The sequence below is a fragment of the Lissotriton vulgaris genome, chromosome 7, assembly GCF_964263255.1.
Source record: "Lissotriton vulgaris chromosome 7, aLisVul1.2, whole genome shotgun sequence".
Lineage (NCBI taxonomy): Eukaryota > Metazoa > Chordata > Amphibia > Caudata > Salamandridae > Lissotriton > Lissotriton vulgaris.
In genome coordinates this window covers 1,667,535,228-1,667,554,012 of record NC_141695.1, presented here as the reverse complement: position 1 = coordinate 1,667,554,012, position 18,785 = coordinate 1,667,535,228, and the positions used below count along the sequence as shown (strand labels likewise).

The 18,785-nt window shown below is 43.1% G+C and overlaps 1 protein-coding gene across 1 annotated transcript in view; it reads left to right on the top strand.

The window, feature by feature from the left end:
* TTLL9 (tubulin tyrosine ligase like 9) overlaps positions 1-18,785 on the top strand; it is an 80,658-nt gene that overhangs the window by 29,393 nt on the left and 32,480 nt on the right. Inside the window, exons 3-6 of the mRNA XM_086932682.1 lie at positions 11,851-11,943; positions 12,893-13,004; positions 14,800-14,985; positions 17,375-17,443. Coding sequence (XP_086788808.1) covers positions 11,851-11,943; positions 12,893-13,004; positions 14,800-14,985; positions 17,375-17,443 — 460 coding nt within the window. The remainder of the gene's footprint in view (positions 1-11,850; positions 11,944-12,892; positions 13,005-14,799; positions 14,986-17,374; positions 17,444-18,785) is intronic.

The window sequence follows — 18,785 nt, the reverse complement described above, 5'->3', positions numbered from 1 at the left end:
CAGAAAGGCCTTGAAAACCTGTCTTTGTAGTCGGAATGACTAGTTTTGCGCTGTCCTCTACCTTGTTCACTGTCTGTTATAGTGCCAGGACACCCCATCTGGGGTAGATGCGCGCTTTAGAAATCCCTTTTATTATTATTATTATTATTATTATTATTATTATTATTATAGGTCATCACCAAGATATAATTTGTGTAATCAATGAATCGTGCTCTGATCTGTAAGAGTATATTTACAACAAGGGGTGGTGAGGGACAGAGTCTCTGAATTAAACAGAAAGCTCTCACCCAGTCAAGAGATCAGGGCTAGATCCAACACCGTTTTTTAGCTCACTGCACCATCCCAGTTTCAGAACCTGGCTGTATGCAAATTAGTCTGTTCCTGTCCCAGTGCATGATGGGAACAGGGCAAACCAAACTACAAAAGCCAATTCTTACACTGGGAAGGAAACAAGCTCCCGGGGACCGGTTTCTGGCATTACAGCCGTCTTCGGCCCGGTTTGCTTGAATCCTGATGGTGCAATGAGCAAGGGTCTCACATCTGAGAATACCCTTCCACGCTTAGGGTGGACAAAAATATTTACAACAAGTCTGCTCAATTCAGACACTCTGTTCATCACCACCCCCTTTTGTAAATCGATTTTGGCCACTATAGGTGTGGCAGGGTATACTCAGACATGAGTCCCTTTCTCACTGCTCCATCAGGATTCAAGCAAGCCGGGCCGAAGAGGCTGAAATGCCAGAAACCGGTCCCCGGTAGCTTGTCTCCTTTCTGGTAAAGAATTGGCTTGGTAGTTTAGTCTGCCCTGTTCCCATGATGCACTGGGCCAGGGACAGACGGATTTGCATATAGCCAGGTTCTGAGCTGGGATGGGGCAGTGAGATAAATAACGGTGATGGATCAAGCCCTGATCTTTGGACTGGGTAAGAGTGGTCTGCTCAATTCAGACACTCTGTTCATCACCACCCCCTTTTGTAAACTGATCTGTAAGAGGGCAGGGAAGTGAGAGAGCATCAGCATCATGAGAAAAAATGTGCCTAAGTGAGTGAGGAAATGTTCTTAAGAAGTATGTTTATATTGATGAATATATCAGTGTCCCTTATTTGTGGTACAAAGTCACATTGGCCCAGGCTGTAACATCAGTACGGAACTTATAAAGATGCGAAACAGGCTGTAATTCATAAACTCTATCTGAAGGGTCCCAAAACAACTTGTCTCAGGTTCCGCAAATGCGATCTAGAAGGTTCTTCTGGATATCACTCTTTGCTTATGGGTTTTTGGGCCAAAGGTAACTAGTCTTGGTGCCTCTAACCCCGGGAAGGATAATATTGACGCATTTAGTTTATGGGGTCCCTTCACAATGGGAATATGGGCATGTTGTCTTGTAACTGGAGGGAAATAGTAGAGGGTTTGTCAGAAGTGCAGTCTTGTGAACTTTGTTGAAAGGTGCCAAGCCCATCGTGAGACCCTACCTTTTTGCTCAGATGGTTTTGATTTTCTTTCAGCTTGCAAATAATACTAGAGGGAGAAACTACGAAAAAAGGGTTGGAGTGAGGACAGAAGAGACTGCCGGATTACCAGGTTGTTGTGCATAGGATCCCTTCTAAAACCTCGAGTTCTATGTGTGTCAGACCAGGCTGTAGATTAAAAAGGGCTGGTTAGGTCCTCAGAATAGATACACTATACAAATAAGGAACTTTAAGTCAACGTGGCAGTGCGACTTAGTCATACTTGTTGCATGCGTGGTACTATGTAAAAACTGCCATTGACATCCGATGGACAGAACTGTGTCAAATTGCCCTCAACAGGCCCTCTGATTTTGTGCATACTGGGATCATAAATCTTTGGATACGAGTAGTATGCTACTGGTGCTTAGAGGAATAACTCAGTAGCAATTTGCATTCTTCCCCATTTCGTTCTCTGTCACTGTCCAACCAGTGTATTTTGTGGACTCCAGAGTTTCCCTTAGTAGCCTCAATAAGTGCCAGAGATAATATTGTAACAGCTTTCTCACAGATCCCTCGTATCAACAGGGCCTGCATAGCAATATCTTTGGAAGAGTATAGGGTTTTCTATCCCCAAATGTCATGTATTTCTCTTATTACGTTCTCGTATCTAAGAAATTGAACAGGTAGTACCTTATGAAATCATATTATGACATAGATAAGACTATGCCAGTTTCATGTAAGTCCCCCTGGTGTTCTAATTTCCACATCATCCCAGACTGGCATCCTTTTTTTGATTCAGACCACTTCTATCCAGTGAATTTGCTGAACAAAATATTGGGTGCATCTATAGCATTCGGGCCCAGTTTCTTCGACCACCTGGTCTAGCGGTATATAGTGGCATTTAGCAGCAAAATCAGTTTTGAGACTGGGGTCTATGGTTTAAGGAATAGGTCCAGTAACCCCTTTTGTGTGATCTGCGTGCACATGAATAGTTTCCTGAAAGGGTGGATTGGAGAGCAGGACACCCACCCATTGTCACTGGGCGGCTATGTAGTAGAGTTCTTAGTTAGTACTTCCAAGCTGGTCCCTTAGGTTGGCAATTGAAGCTTACATAAGGCCACTCTGGGGTTATGTGTTTTCCAGATTTGCATTAATAATATAACGTCAATATCCTTGAATATCTTATTGGGTAACCTAATAGGTAGGTTAGTGAAAAAATACTGTAAACAAGGGAATATTACAATTTTGCCACCACTGTTCTTCCTATCATTGACAGAAGGTTATATTACTTCTGAGGGCTATTGACGACTTGAAGATATTCCCACTTATGTTAATCATCTTCAGTGTGATATACCTTCTTGCCTAAGTGCCTGAATGTGTAAACATTTCAGTATGTGGTGGGCTTGAAGTTGAGTCTCTTCATCAGGACTCTTTCTTATTGGAAATATGCTAGTCTCTGACCAGTTCACTCAAAGCCCTGATATATTGCGGAATCATTCCGTCTTGTCAATCATTAAGTTCAGCCCTTGATTGACATTCTCCAATATAAACATTTTATTGGTAACTAATGATATATCATTTGTACTTCCATGTAGGGTGATAACATTATCTCTGCTCCTATAGCATACTATGTTTGCCCATGGTTCTTTGAGTAACGTAAATACTGATTGTGACACAGGAAATCTTTGTTTCGTGCCCCTGCCTATTTCGTATCATTCTCATGTTATGCCGCCCGCTCAGACACAGGGTACTTGTCTGGCATACAACAGCATCATCCATGTAGCCATATTTTCTCTTAAGCTGGTTGTTATTTTACCACAAACACATAATTCCCTCTAACAATATTGAAGATTTTTTTCCAAATCTATAGTTACCACCCATGGTGCTGGTGCTGTGTCAGGTCTTTTTCCTAAGACATGGAAAGGGCATGGTATATTCAAAGAAGTGTTAAGCCCAGGTCCGATCCCACCCTGGTCTGAACAAATAGGGTAAGGGAATATGTTTGGTATTTGATAGCTTTGAGTATCTTGCAGTCTGTGTTTAAGATTGTGTGGCGTGGTGGAGAAGTAGACCAGGACAACACAGTTAAGTATTTGCTAGGGAGTTTTATTTAAGATTTGAAATAAGGAATTATGGGAGCCGTAGGCCGGTCCCCGGTCTTCTTTCCTCTCTGTCCCTTGAGGATAGGGGGGAGGGAATTCCACCTTCTTCTTCTCTCAGGCTTTGGAGTATTTTCTCGTTGAGACCCGGTGGAGCATGTAGGGGAAAAACAACAAAAAGAAAACACCCGGTAAGGGTAATGTCCGTATCTTTGTACCTGTGTGTGGTGAGCAGGGGGAGTGTCAGGGAATAACACCTGGTACCACCACCAGTGATGCAGCTGTGCTTGAGACCGAAGGCGCTCTAGGCGTAGCGGAGCCCTTCAGTCTCCCGACCCAATTACACTGCCTCCTTTCAGACCCGTATGGCCCCAGACCGACCCAAGGCGTCCCCGTACCTTGCTAAGCCACGACCCTCCTGGGCCATGGTGGGCTTCCTCGTGTTGCCGGAGGGGGTCCGGTGCCCCGCCTTTGGCCCCCGAATATCGAGCTCCTTCTTCCGGGTGTGGGTCCTCGTCTCTCGAGGTGGTCGGCTCTTCTCCCAGCCTGGGCCTCACGATGAAGGTCTGAAGGCGGCGGCCGTCTTCCTCGAGTCCTCGGTTCTTCTCTGTCAGCAGTCCAAATGCGAACAACCCTTCTTTGCTTTCTTCCGTTTTAACTCTGAGCACGTCATCAGATTCCGTCACTTGACCCGGAACAGACACAGAATTAAAGAGACAGTGTTCCATCAGCGCATTCTGTGAATAAAGAAGGGGACAGGGAGAAAGGTGAGCAGGAAAGCGTTCCGTCCACTGCGTATCCGCCTCCATGGGCCGTGCTTCATCGTCACAGATTGACAAGCATTTTAGGAGTCTACATTTTATGCATCAGTGTCTGGCTTAGGAAGAGACATAGCTAGTGCCTCTTTAGTTGAGGGAGGAAGTGCACCATCTACATTTGCTGATGTGCTTCTCAGTAAGCTTTGGTGTTAGAATGTCTACCAGTTTTATGTAAAATTCAGTGAGTAGTCCATCTGTTCCCAGAGTCTTTCCCCTCACTAAATAATCAATTGCTTTTCTGATCTGGACTGTCAGTTTTGTGTCTGGATCCAGCTTGTCTTGCAGCTCTCCTGTTGTAGCTAAATCATTTGGTGTGTATAGTGCAGAAAAGTCATTTTTGATTGACTACCTCCTAGGTGTGCTTTGCTTGATATGTCCCCTTCCTCTTGTTTCTTTGCTATACAAAGTCTATAATCCAGGCAATACAATCAGTTTGTCATTCCTGTCACATCTCTTCGGGGCATCAATCACCAGACTTCATTTACGCTTTCTGGTGTATTTGGTTGACTCTCTATGTTCTGAAGTGCACCTTGATATGACATAATGTTGTTGAGTGGGGCCTGTGATTACTTTAAATTCCCTTTGTCAAAGCGTTTGACACTGACCGTTCAGTGTCCCTAAAATATGAATCGCATCACCTATCATGCTTAGAATTGCTGTCTTTTTAAAGTAGCGACCTCCAATTCGGTATGTTGGATCGCCCCACCAACAAAACCTATGTAGCGGTGATTATGGCATAATGAGTATACAGAGGTATTTGATCTTTGAACGTGAAACAATCAGTGACTAGGAGCTTCCAACACTTGTGCTATCCTTATCACTGGTGAGGGCGGTAGAGGAGGATAAGGCCTATCTCTGACCACATCACTTATTCCGTTTTAGTCAATTACCAATGTCACCTGTAGATGTGTGCATCTTGCCACATATAAAGACAACCCCTCAAAGAATGGGGTTTTGGTCAGTGTTGGAAGCATATCCACTAGCACCACAATTGTCCTCTCCATCTAAGATTTCATGCAAAGCCCTGCACTCCACTGAGATGTCCTTCTTATAATGAAACAATTTGTACTACCTTTCTATTGAAGTGTGGGGTGGGATGAGGATCCATTATCGTCTACCCTGTAACGTTAAATGGGCGTGGAAAGAGTTGTGTTTTCCCTTTTTCACTCCGATAGAAAATTTTGTTTCCACCTACAGACCAAACCGTTGAACAGCTTTATACTTAACTTGGTATGAAAGTTGAACTTTACTCAGGAGCTGTATATGGTGGTTTAGTGTAAATGTATTCAGTAGTTTTTGAGAAATAAGCGTTTAAAAAAGTTGCTGAGCGGGCTTTTAAGGTTTTATACTTTTGCACATCCCTGCCATTTGTGATTCGCTGGTCTTTTAAGAGTCCAGAAAAAAAAATAATCATCCAATTGAATGAGGGAGCCTTTTCTCCTGTAGTTCCTTTTGAATGTGTGGTTCCAAAGTTGGTACAATGAATCTGAGTGATCTGATTGGCCACTGATAAAGAAAAATATCACTTGTGGCGGTCAATTCAGGACGTGGGACATGGTCCCCATGTTCTAAATGTAAAAGTCTGCATAAAAGGCCCAGAATGAGGGGACCTTCAAAGGGCTCCTGTGAAGTAAATACAAAAAAAGTAAAATAAGTTGTGGGATCTGTGAATCCTTTTTGAGATGCTTGGAATCCCTCCTCTAAAGCAGCTGCAAAGGTCCATCCTACCAAGACGAGTACCACAGATCCAGGACAGCACTTTAAGACTAAGAGTCAGGTACACAAGGATCCAAAAAAACATACCTCAAACCCAGGTAAAGCTTCATGCCCAGCAAAGTGAACTTAGGGAAATGTATTCCACCACAAGTTAATTAGACAGTCATTGTGGAGCTACATTGTGCACCAGCCATTGTTTCAAAACAAAAAGGCTACCACACGCCTGTTATTATGCCATGATTATGCCGTGATGGCTTTTAAATTCTTATCCATCTTTTCTTCTGAGATGATTAATTGTGAAGCGCGATCATTTCTCGCTCTTCCTGCATGTAATCCTTTGCTTTTTTCCACTGTTTTGGTCAGATAGAGACTAGGTCTTGTCCTTTCAAGACCTCGTTGTGCCCATGTTTCTTATAGTATGTGGGTCTTTACTGCTCCAATTATCCTGGTTATGGGTATATGTTCACTATGATGATTTGAGCTCAGTATGTAAGTGATCAGTGACACAAAATTAATTCTGCATGACAGTCCCAGCATCCAAGTGTTTCTTATACGAAAAAGGGAAAACAATGCTCTGACAAGAAATAACAGAGATAACTATTTCATTTCTTCACAGGAAAGAAGAGTAAGTAAGCATTGAGAGGTGGCTCTACGGTGTTCTCTCTCAGTCACCTTCCACAACCTCACTTTTTAGGGCCCCTGTCAACCACAAATTCTTCCCTGAGTTGCCTATCAAATGTAGTTCTTGACTGCTCCTCACCACATATCCTTCAGGAAGGTTGTGGTCAGTGTGGTGCCCTTGTTTCAGTTTCTTCTTATCCTATATCCTCTGGCTAGGTCCCTGGTCTGCCCTGGTGTTCTTTCATTTGTCGCCGCAGTACAGCCCCTCTCTCAATCACTTCAAGAGAAGCGTGTTCTGATCCATGTTTTCCTGTGGAGTCCTGATTCTGCTACAGGAGAGGCATTTGGACGCCTATTAGATTCAATTCCCATTTCATGGTCTTTGGCTTTGTCTTGAAACATATGGGGTGCCTCAGAAAAGCATATTCCTGGTGTGATTCCTTGCACCCCATCCCACTCTGAGTTCTTTACAGGCCCATTGGGCTTATCCGGCCTCCTCTCACTGTCCTCTTTGCTCATCTCTGTCCACGTACTTCTAAGTTGGGCTGTGTGTGCTCCTGGTCAGTGCTGCATAATCATTTTGGGAGCCTACTGCGGGTGCTATTAGGCCCAGCTATCAGGACTTGAGGCCTTCAGGTCTGGCTTGTATCTCTCGCTAGGCTTCTCTTTATGTTTCTGCCCCAAACGCATGGTCAGATCTCAGGAGGTCCATATTAAAGGCAGATTGACAGAGTGTGTTGGTTCCTCAGTTGTCTTGCCTTCAAACAGTGTCACACTTCAGAGGCCTGGTTCATTTTGTTGTGGCTGCCATCTTGGAGAATCCAGCAGCTGATTTATATCCGTGTTTGGCCGTTTGCAAGGTTTTCTATTCTTGCTGCGGCCCTGTGCTGAATCCCCCAAGCACCAGGGCCCATGTGCGGCTAATATTATTATTATTATTATTATTATTGCATTTATTGAGCGCACAGCTACCCGGAGGTTTCCCGGCGCTTGCCTTGGGAACCCGTCCTGGCTTTTCCGTGTAAGATAGCCCCTACAGGGCATCCCCAAGGTGAAAGCCAGGCATCCCGCCGCAGGGGGCCGTTGTGGAGATTAAGCAAGCTTAATGCCCAGAGTTGCAGAGTGAGAACCCATGATTAGAGCAGGCACCGAAGCGAGAATTATCGAGTCCGTGGACATTAGAGCTCAAGACCCTGCCGCGTCGGGAATTGAACCCTGGTCCCGGGTCTGACCTCAGCTTCCGGGTCTGCCTGCTCTACACCGTGAGCCACACTTCTCCACGTCTTTCCAGAAAACAGATGGTTCAGGATTAAGACATATGCATGGGGTGAGTGGTGAAGAGCTCTTTCTTACATGTCCCAATCTCCCACTACCTTCGTTGCTGGCCACGCCTCCAACTGGGCAGCCATTCAAGCCTCTCAATTCAGCAACAACGACCACGGACCCTGCTGAAGACCCCATACACAATTTATATGAAGAGACAAGAGAATTAATATTTGATGCATTAAACATCAACAGGGAAACACAGTAACTTACTCCACCATATAATATGACCATAGAAAGGAGAATGTCACTTACTGTGAGTGACTGTTAACAACATGACTTTATTGGGACTGGATTCTTCAAATATTGTTTTAGAATAATGTATTATTGTCATTTTAATACGCTTTATTTATTCACATTCACATACATGGTGAAAGCAAGGTGCAGGTCATTACATATATTTGATCTGTGGAGCAAAAGGTGTGAAATGTTTTAAAGTTTGCTTCATTATGTTTAACTTTCAAAACCAATATAAAAACTTCTATATTGGAATTAGTTGAATTTCTGGAATGAAGTTTTCAGATAACACTTACCAATTGTATACCAATATACAGGACTTGTTATATCCGTATTTATCAGTGTTTCGTATTTGTTACAAGGACTCACCTGACTATAGCAGAACCTGACCTATCACAACTATTAAAAACAATTACATTGTCTGTAACCTAGGGTCTCCAAGTTCTCTTTAGCTGTTATTCAGGTCTATTCTGCATAGTTTTGAAACCTGACACATCCTTTGTATGAGGAACATTGCGTTTACATTAGATATTTGATCATATCATGCCCATTTTACAAATGGTTTCAATTCAAGCAAGATTGATTTAAAAGTCTTCCTATATTACTCATAAAGTTTTACACACACAGACCCATCTTTCTGTTGATTAAATGAAACAATTTCTGAAGTCCATCTGTCATTCCCAGACTAAGACGTGTAGAAAAGGAAAAAAAGACAGCAGGTCTTTTCCATCTTTGCACCCACAAGCTAGAATCCCCGTATCCATCTGGACTACCTCAATTCTGCTACAGTTTAGGAAAGAGTTGAAGACTCACCTCTTTAACCCCTTCGTCGCTCATGACGAGCTCAGCTCGTCATGAGTTATGCCTGTCGTACGCTCATGACGAGCTGAGCTCGTCATGAACCGCGGGTTTTTTAAAAACTCAGCGCACAGCGGGAAAACGCGTAGCGCGCATGGGGTTAAAGAACACTACATCACAATGCATTAACCCTTAACTACCAAGCTTCTTTTACTCGTTGACTTTATGGTTGTTTTTGACCCTGCATAGTGCTCCACGATCTATTGGCTAGGTTAGTGCTATAGAAATACGACATGCATTCATAGTGGGGAATCATTTCCAGTGGACCCTCTGGGCTCTGAAACTAGAATTCTTGAAATGCATTTTCAAACTGAATTTCACTTATTGCCTTTAAATCGCTTCCTCCTTTGACTTTTTAGTTCGGGAAATTTAATATTGAGCCTTCTTCTAATACTGCTTCTTTTGCTGATATTTCACTCTTTTTTTACCGTCCGGGCTCCCCCTTTTACTTTTTCTACTACCCTTTTGTCTATCACATCCTTTTTAGGTTGAGCCTAGCGCAGTGCGCATGCGCTGCACTACAGGAGGCTTCTTGTGAGTACTCTAAACGTCTCTGTGTGGGCCTGACTCCTCCAACACATTGGATAGGCCTTTGCGTGTGTCTTTCAATAATGAAAGCACACAAATGGCCAAAGGCAGGCGCATCTCCCACCTCTTTAGCAAAGGTTCACTCCCACAGCGTTTTGCTTGCGGGAGCGAGCAGCGGCGCGCAGGGTGGCAGCTGCATTCCTCGTTTTCTTTCTTTAAGGCGCGCACCACGCGGGACGCTGTTCTTTATGTAATGCATGTTGCGAGCATTTTTACTTTGATGAAACCCTCCTGACACGTACGTCTGAACGCTCCTATTTAATCACTATATCTTCTTTATAGCATTGGCTTTACATTGCCTTTTTTTCACTGAATCCTTTTTCAACCTGGTGTTTTTCGTGCATATCATATCGATACTTAATCAATGTTTACATTTTTTACAGGGTATTCATATCAACATTAAAGTCTCTGAAATCTCACAGGTGGATATGTAAGACTCCTTGGCACCCAGGGGACTTGCTCTACTTTCTATTATTGCAAATTTAGTATCAGAAAGAAACACAGTGGGCTTTGTACACAGCACACAAAAAACACTGCATGGAACTGCAATAACACACCACATACGAGACAGCAAATTTCAAAAGCACGCTGGTAGCTGCGTTTCCTTACACTTACTGCTCGAGAGACAGCGTAACCCCACAATTGAACTGGGAGCCTTCAGTACAATAAAACATAGAGGGGCTAGACCCCCACCCCATACCCCCTGCATGACTGGGGCGCCTCCCTGCCCCGGCTGCTCGACGGCCGCATTAAGGTTGTTACAGGCTGACGGCCAATGCGTGGGGTTATTTGCTGTGAGAGATTACAATGAATCTCATTAACCAACAATAACTAATAACCTAAATAAATCAGGATTAACCACTTACCTTGGGTACGGAGTAGCCCGCTACCCGTAGTAAAGCGCTTAAATGACTCTACAGATGTAGTAAGCGCTATAAAATGCAATCACAATACAATTTGAAAATTGTTCGGTTATGGTGATTTATTTAAAAAAGACACTCCAAGTAAGGTAGGATTAACTTTTATGAGCATTCATTTTATTTCAAAAGTAGATTTCAGAGCAGCAATTTCACAAGCACAGTAGTTTTTAGCTCGCCTTTCAAACAGTACAAAAGCAGATAAACAAAACTTTCTCATTTACACACTATTGTTTGTGGCCCCTTGGTTCGATACAATCAACTTAAGTGAACCGGAACCGTCCGCATCTCCCAGAATGCACATGGTTATTCAAAGAAAATCCAGGACTGAAGAACTGCGGCCTTCGTGACATAGAGCTATCTGGGAACCATACAATATTGGCAAAGCTACTGCATACGGGAGAGGAAACGGCCATTACAAAGCAGCTGTTACCACACATAGCTTTTACCATGTACCAGTGGCACGAAACTATGTTATATATATTTCTAAATCTGACTACTTGAACTAATGTGTAGCAGTTGTATAGCTCTTCAATTCCTGGCTGCACAACACCCAGGAAAATGTACTGCATGGCTAAACACTTATAAGGTCCCAAAGGCGAGACCTATTGGGTATATGTTTAAATATCCTCCTATACTTGTCACACTATCTTGATCAAACGTTTTTTTACACTTTATTACTGTGTTTTTTTACAATGCACCTGTTCATATCACTTCTTTCACAGTTTGTCATTAATTTAGTTTTTTTTTATTTCCCTTGTTATATTTCACTTTCACAAGTTTCTACAATTAAATGCCTTCCCTGTTGAATACTGCCCCTTGTTGTTATTACCCAGCTAGCTGTTTTATCTTTTTTATTTTTAAATGTGCAATATAGCCAATGTTTCTTTGTATATCTGCATTGGTTTTCTTTTTTCCTTTTGTTCAGTTGTAAATAAGGGTTTTTATTGAAAAAAAGCTCTAAAGCTCTTTGGCCATTTTTGAACAACGAAAACAATAACTCAATACAGTACCCTACAATCTGTGGAAGATTTGCATTGTGCAGCAGAACATTTTGCACCTGTCTGAACGCAGTATGTACAGGCTTGTGTGAAGCCACAGCACAGCTATCCTCTGATTGTGTATATTCTAGCATAGTTTAAACCAATGCAGACCAATTCATAACTCTGTTGAATTACACCTGTGTAGTTTTGTTCCAAAGGTTTAACCTATTTGTATTTCACAGGGAGCCCAGGCCCTTCATTCGATTCAAGTGTGTGCTCAACAACACTATTCTGGACGTCCTGCGCCACAGACCGGGCTGGGTGGAAGTGAAAGAGTAAGAACAGGCCAGTGTTGTTCAATCTATTTCCCCCTAGACTGTAGATTCTGTTTAGTGTGTTGTTGCATCCTGTCCTGCTCTTACCTCCACACACCCATTTCAACTTTGTCTTTCTCTCAAAGCAATGGGATTGGCCATCAAGTAGTGAAAATATCAATCAATCAGAGTACTTGTAAAGCGCGCTACTTACCCATGAGGGTCCCAAGGTGCTGAGGGGAGAGGGAGTGCTGCTACTGTTCAAAGAACCAGGTCTTGAGGAGTCTTCTGAAGGCGAGCAGGTCTTGGGTCTGCCGTATGCGGGTAGGGAGGGTGTTTCAGGTCTTGGCGGCCAGGTAAGAGAAGGATCTGCTGCCGGAGGTCGTCGGTGGATGCGGGGGACAGCGGCGAGGGTGAGGCTGACGGAGCAGAGCTGGCGTGTGGGGGTTTGGGAGCGGAGTCTGCTGTTCAGGTAGGCTGGTCCGGTGTTGTGGAGTGCTTTGTGTGTGTGTGGGTGAGGAGCTTGAAGGTGATCCTCTTGTTGACGGGGAGCCAGTGTAGGTTTCTCAGGTGGGGGGTGATATGGCTGCGGCGGGGGGCGTTGGCGATCAGTCGGGCGTAGGCGTTTTGGATGCGTTGTAGTCATCGTAGGTGTTTGGCTGGGATTCCTGTGTAGAGTGTGTTGCCGTTGTCCAGTCTGATGCTGACGAGGGCAAGGTGTAATATTCATGCCAGCTGCCTGAGCTTACACGTCACCTTCCATATTGAAGGGCAATTTTCGGATAGAGTGATGTATTATAATGAAGTGGGTTAACTAAATATGGGTGGGCAGTATCAAGGTATACTTTCAAGAGAGCTTATAATGCAAAGTTGTCTGTGCAAGGGTGGAAAAATGGAGAGATCTTTCTTCACCGTGCTTTGCTCACAATTGACCTATTTAGATACTGTTTGTGTTTTCCTTTCTCTGCAGTGAGGGTGAGTGGGACTTTTACTGGTGTGATGTGGGCTGGCTGAGAGAGAACTTTGATCGCATCTATCTCGATGAACATGTTCGTATCTGCCACTTCCGCAACCACTATGAGGTAAGTCTTTCACAGGCATTCAGAAGAAAAGAAGATGTGTAGCACTGGGGAAAGATAAGCAGAGGAGTGCTTGGAACTAGGGCAGATCTTGAAGTGAAAAAGAGAGTACTCGTAGAGTGAGACTGATTGTTTTGGGAAAGGGAGGCCATGGCAGTTGTGGAGCCACTGCCTGAAATAAAGGCTACCGGGAAGGGGGGTGGGGGGCTTGATATGTGATTTGAATTTCTGGCTGTCCAGATACGGAAGGAATGAAAGCAAAGTAGGAACTGCTGACGAGTGAACAAGGGAACTTACTGAATGACCTAAAGAATAAAGAGAAAAAAGCTTTAACTCCTGGAAAGGAGTGGACCGAAGACCTCCGATGAGGATGGAGGCCAATACACCAGTAAATGCCCCAAGTATTCTTCTTACAAAACCATGATAAAATGAGCAGGTGCACCAGTTCAATCAGCCCAACAGTGTGAACACTGTGCAAAAAACAAATTAGTCTCACATTTATCAAATTGATACATGTATTTGAATTTAAGAGTTATTTCACAGCAATATAAAAAATAAATGGAGATAGTATGGACTACACATTGAAATCTGAAGAGTTAAAAAAAGACATATGAACCAGTCTTAAAAATCATTCCATTCTGCCAATATTGTCACTGTACAATAATGAGTCAGTGTCTCATATACATTCGATCATTGCAGGCAGATTGTGGACAAAATATTGTGGATGCATTTTGATGTTATAAGGGTCCTCACTTTACTATCTTCAGGACCTTAATTCATATGTTCTTCGGTCAATCTATACTACTATTATAAAGAGAGAACAGAAACCTTTTGGCAAGGTAAACTCGGGAACCACAGCGCCAATCCACACACCCAATACATTGTTGTAATCCTCAGGGTGTGTAGATGGACATAGGCTGCATAAAATAAAAAAAAAAACGTAAATTAAAAAATTCAACTTTAAAAACAAAGAAGTCCCCAAAACTAGCGCCAGCCGCAACGTAGCGCTGACCGCGACCTACACCTGCGTGATGACGACAGGCGGGGAGGAGCGGTGACGAGCGGCGAGGAGTGGCGCGGCAGCTCAGGTAAGGTGAGGCGGGAGGCGGTCCGGGCAATGTCGGGGCGGGCGGGGGCCCGGAAGTGGCGGTGAGCGCGGCTGAGGTAAGGCAGAGGCGGGCGGGGGGCGGTATAGGCAATGTCGGGGCGGGCGAGCGGTGGGCGGTATAAGCAATGTCGGGGCGGGCGGGGCCGGTATAGGCAATGTCGGGGCGGGCGGGGGCCGGTATAGGCAATGACCGGGCGGGCGTGCGGGCGGGGGCCCAGCCGGGACTAAACAAAAGCACAAAATGCTGCCCCCAGCCCTCTTCTGCCCCCGGGCAACGCCGGGGCGGGCTGCTAGTAGTACATAAAGCACCTGGACCAAAGTTTACAACACATACAAACAATCTAAAAACAACAAAAAGACACACTTATAATCCACATATACATATATATATGTCTTCTTTTTTATCCAGATTTTTCACTTTAAAATTCCTCTGAACGATTTTAAAGAGTTATACTTTTGCACAGTTTCACAGCATCTAGAACACTCTGTCTCTTTTTCTCTCTCTCTTCCTTCTTATATGAAAGAGGATGGCGATAAGCATGTCAGGACAAGAACTAGATCCCATAAGCGTTAAGGGGGCATCATTAACATTTGATTTGCAAATCAACGCCTCAGAAAGGGAGTACATTTACTTAAATGTGGGTTTTCTCCTCAATTCTCTAAAAACTCTGCTGTTTTGCCCCCTTCCAGTTGACTCGTAAGAACCTCATGGTGAAGAACTTGAAACGGTTCCGAAAAACTCTTGAAAAAGATGGTGGAAAAAATGAGTCGGCCAAGTGTGACTTCTTCCCAAAGACCTACGAGCTGCCATCTGAGTATCATCTGTTTGTGGAGGAATTTAGAAAAAACCCTGGAATCACATGGATTATGAAACCGGTAAATGGGGTCATTGGGGGTGTACGATTTGAGATGGACTTAAAATTTTGTTCCTGCATCTTGCATCCTCCAGGAGTCCATGGCTATTAGCAGGTGCAAAATGGTAAATTATACATTGGAGGGCTAGGGTTTGAGAACTATGTGGCTCAAATTTAAGGATTGAGGAAGGGGGACATACAGCTTTGCTCACTTTGTCTTAGATATTTCATTAGGAGGCATGTGTCACCCGCCATGTTTTTTTCATCTATGGGAATGGATAGGACATAGATGATATGGGAACTGCAGTTTTCCTTTTGTGGTGAAGCAAATTCATAAGAAGAATGGAAGAGACTCTACAGTTATTGTGCACATGGTAACCTCTGCCAAATAGGCAGTGGGTTGGCGGGGGGTGGGGGGGGGTTACAGCAGTAAATATTCTACGTAGGAGACATGGTGTTGAGCGAATTAACTTTATACACAAGGTCTAATTTAAAGAGTACCTTAAGGAGAGGGTCATTATGACAATGAGTTAAACCTAAAAGATTTTACTTCTAGAATTGCATTTGAGGGAAACTCATAAATCGTTTAGCAATGTGCCATTGGTATTACGTTTTCAACTTAAACAGAAAACTACCTACATATTTTATTCGCCTTTAAAAAGACATTAGACAATACAATTGATTTACTCAAAAAAGAATGTAAATTACTCATAGAAATCAAATCGCGTTTCATACTCGAACATACATTCAATTTCCCTAGGGTGTGCATATTTAGCATTCAGTCCATTAGTCATGACTACAAACGGTAACTATGAACTTATTTCAAATCTGGGCAGATCAATAATATGTTAATGAAATCCTGCATGTCTCATTTAAACGAAAGATAAGTTCTGCTCTCTGCAGATTTTCCAATGTGCTTATGTGTATCCTAAGTATAAAACGTACAAGAATCAGCCTCACTTCTCTGATAGTCTCAAGATGGATCAAGCAATAATTCATGACTATATATTAGAAGTTATGCCCACTTGGTACCTTTTTATTTTCACAAAAATCCATATCAGTCTTAAAACGACTGTATTTTGTTAGCTTATTGAGGCAGATCTTCAAAATATAGTTTGAGGCACAGGATTTCAACAATTCTGGGTGGCTTTCTATTGTTACTGCACTGAACCCTACCAGTATCTTAAGCTGTGATACTGCAGCCTTATCCTCCATTAAATAGAGTTGATCAGGCAGCGGTGATGCATTTATATTGGTACAGGGTGGAAAGACTAAAAGTGTACAATGCCAAAGGAAGGAGTACATGATCCAGATGAAGAGATGCAAAGGGGACAGGTGGTGAGCAAGTGGGGACATGTAGCATTGCGACACACTGTATGGAGAGATATGAAAGTTTGAAGGAACTGTGGCTGGGTGGTAGAGACTGGAAGGGCACAGTGGGTGAGCATGAAAAGTAGAGTAATACCATGGCAGAAGAGGCAGAAAAGAATGGGCACAGGAGGGGTGAAAAGTAGTGGAATCTATGTTCATGATTCTCTATTTAAAAAAAATACTTTTAGGAAATGTGTTTGTTGATAGTTGAAAGGTTGATGTCATCGAGGCTGGTCTATATTTCATCTGGGCTCAGTTAACTTAACATTTTCAACTCTCTGAAAATGACGTAATGGAAAAAGTTTTAATTGGGAGAAGCAAAGAAAAACATCTTGGTCACAATTTGGAAAGTCACATGCACAGGTTGAGAACTGTGGTGAAAGTATATGAAGGGGTGAAAGATGATGCGATGTGTACATCTACATTAGACTTCATGCTGGACGTTGTTGTAGGCAAACCATTGGTACAGCTGAGACTACGTAACTTTGAAATGGACGAGAGAAGATAAAGCTTCCATGATAATATTAATGAGTAAACTACATTAAGAGGTAAATGCCCATTTCAGTAAGTTACTTTCGGTGATTTAATTTTTAATGCGGAAAATTGGAAATTTATGATTTTCAGTGAAATCATTTTTCAAAGATTTAAATTTGCAATGAAGAAATGGATCCTGAGGTTATACTCTTGGTGTATATTAAGGTGTAGGTACACTCACTCACTGTTTTAAGTGTAAGGATGCAGTTGTTGAAAGGGAGGTCAAGCCAAAGCTATAGTAATCCCCCGCCCCTCCAATCGCCTGTCCTCGGGGATGGACTGCGGGTAGAGGTTAATGCAGCAATAGAAGGAAACGCATTTCTCTAAGTTGTAAATCATACACATACCGGACAAACATTGATTTGAAAGAAAGATTTTGGGGCCTCTGCCATTAGTTCTGGTATTGCTTGTGTTGTCATGTGAGCATTGCACAGGCGATTTATGCTGCCACCCACTTCTGTGACACTCCAGTATGGTTTTATTCTCACCTTCTTGCTACTCTGCAGGTTGCTCGATCACAGGGCCGGGGTATTTTTCTCTTCCGAAGACTGAAGGACATCATGGATTGGAAGAAGGTGAGGATCATTCTATTCTGTAAGATTTTTCTGTGATTAAAGCAGGTTTCCGTATAGTGCTTGTAGCGGTTTAATGTGAGGATCTGCTAGTAAAATGCTGGCATGGAAAGGTGCTATCCCCTAAAGTAGTTTGATTAGTAGGTATTAGTGAATGAATTGAAGTAGGTGGGATAAGGGCGCCATATATTAGAGGAACTTTATTAACCTGCTGGGGACCCTTCAGCTCCAATTCTGTCTTCCATTCTCCCCTTCTGGTTGTACATGCTTTCTAATGCATATTGAGAACAGTATAGAATAATCGATGCAAAATGTATATTGGATGTGTAGTTGAATTACGTAATGAGATGTTTATGCTAAGTATGACTTAAAGCAAGTTTGAAGTTAGCATTTGCGCAATTGTAAATTGACCACTCCTAAAAGGGTTTTGGGTTACATCCAAAGTGTGTTGCCCACTCTAATCGAGGATGACTACTATCCAGTGACACTACTATAGTGAGAATTATAGTCGATGCCAGTTAGTAATTGTTTGCAAGGATACAAGCTTTTTCTGATACTCTTGGGTGAGGAAGCCACTTTGCCTATGGGGCGTAAGGGCAAGTAGGTAATCCTTATATCAAATATCGTCTTATCTCTAAACCCACAGAAGCAAAATACTATTAGAAGGTCACTGAATTGGCAGGTCACAGGTGCGTTACCCCTTAAGTTTGGTTGTAGTGAATAAATGTAACTTGGCGTTCAGTTGGGTTCAGTCTCTGGGAATATTTAGGTGCTGGTAGAGAGTCACAAGGGCCTCCCTGATGAGTCAACATTTGTTTTGGTTGTGTTCCTTACACAACTCATGGGAAAGGGACCCAAGAGGCACACACTGGCCTCAGAAAGTCCGATCTTAGCTGGTAGGTAACACATTCTTCTATTAAGTGCAGAGAGGTAGTTATCTTGGGCAAGGTTGTGCTTCATTAGCAGTTTGCTCTGATGACTTCTCATTTCTCTTAGCTCCTTGTTGTGGCACCGCAAGCACAGTGTTGCATTGTGCAGCCTTCTCAATACTCTGATTGCGGCAGGACTTGTATCGGAACCTTTCTAGCAGCAGCATGTGGCCAGCTGAACTTGGGCTGTGGGCACAATTCACGCAGGGTCTTTACACTTCATCTAGTCTCCCTCAGTTTCTCCTTTTAGGATGCGGAAGCTTTGTCTTAAGTCCTGGTATATGTGACTTAGCCTTAAGGGGAGATGGCCCACATATTCTGCCTATGTCAATTGGCTTTCTCGTCAGTGCTGTACAGAAATCTTCCAAGTCACAAGGTGAATTTTGAATTTGCCTAAAAAAGAGATGTCTTACATT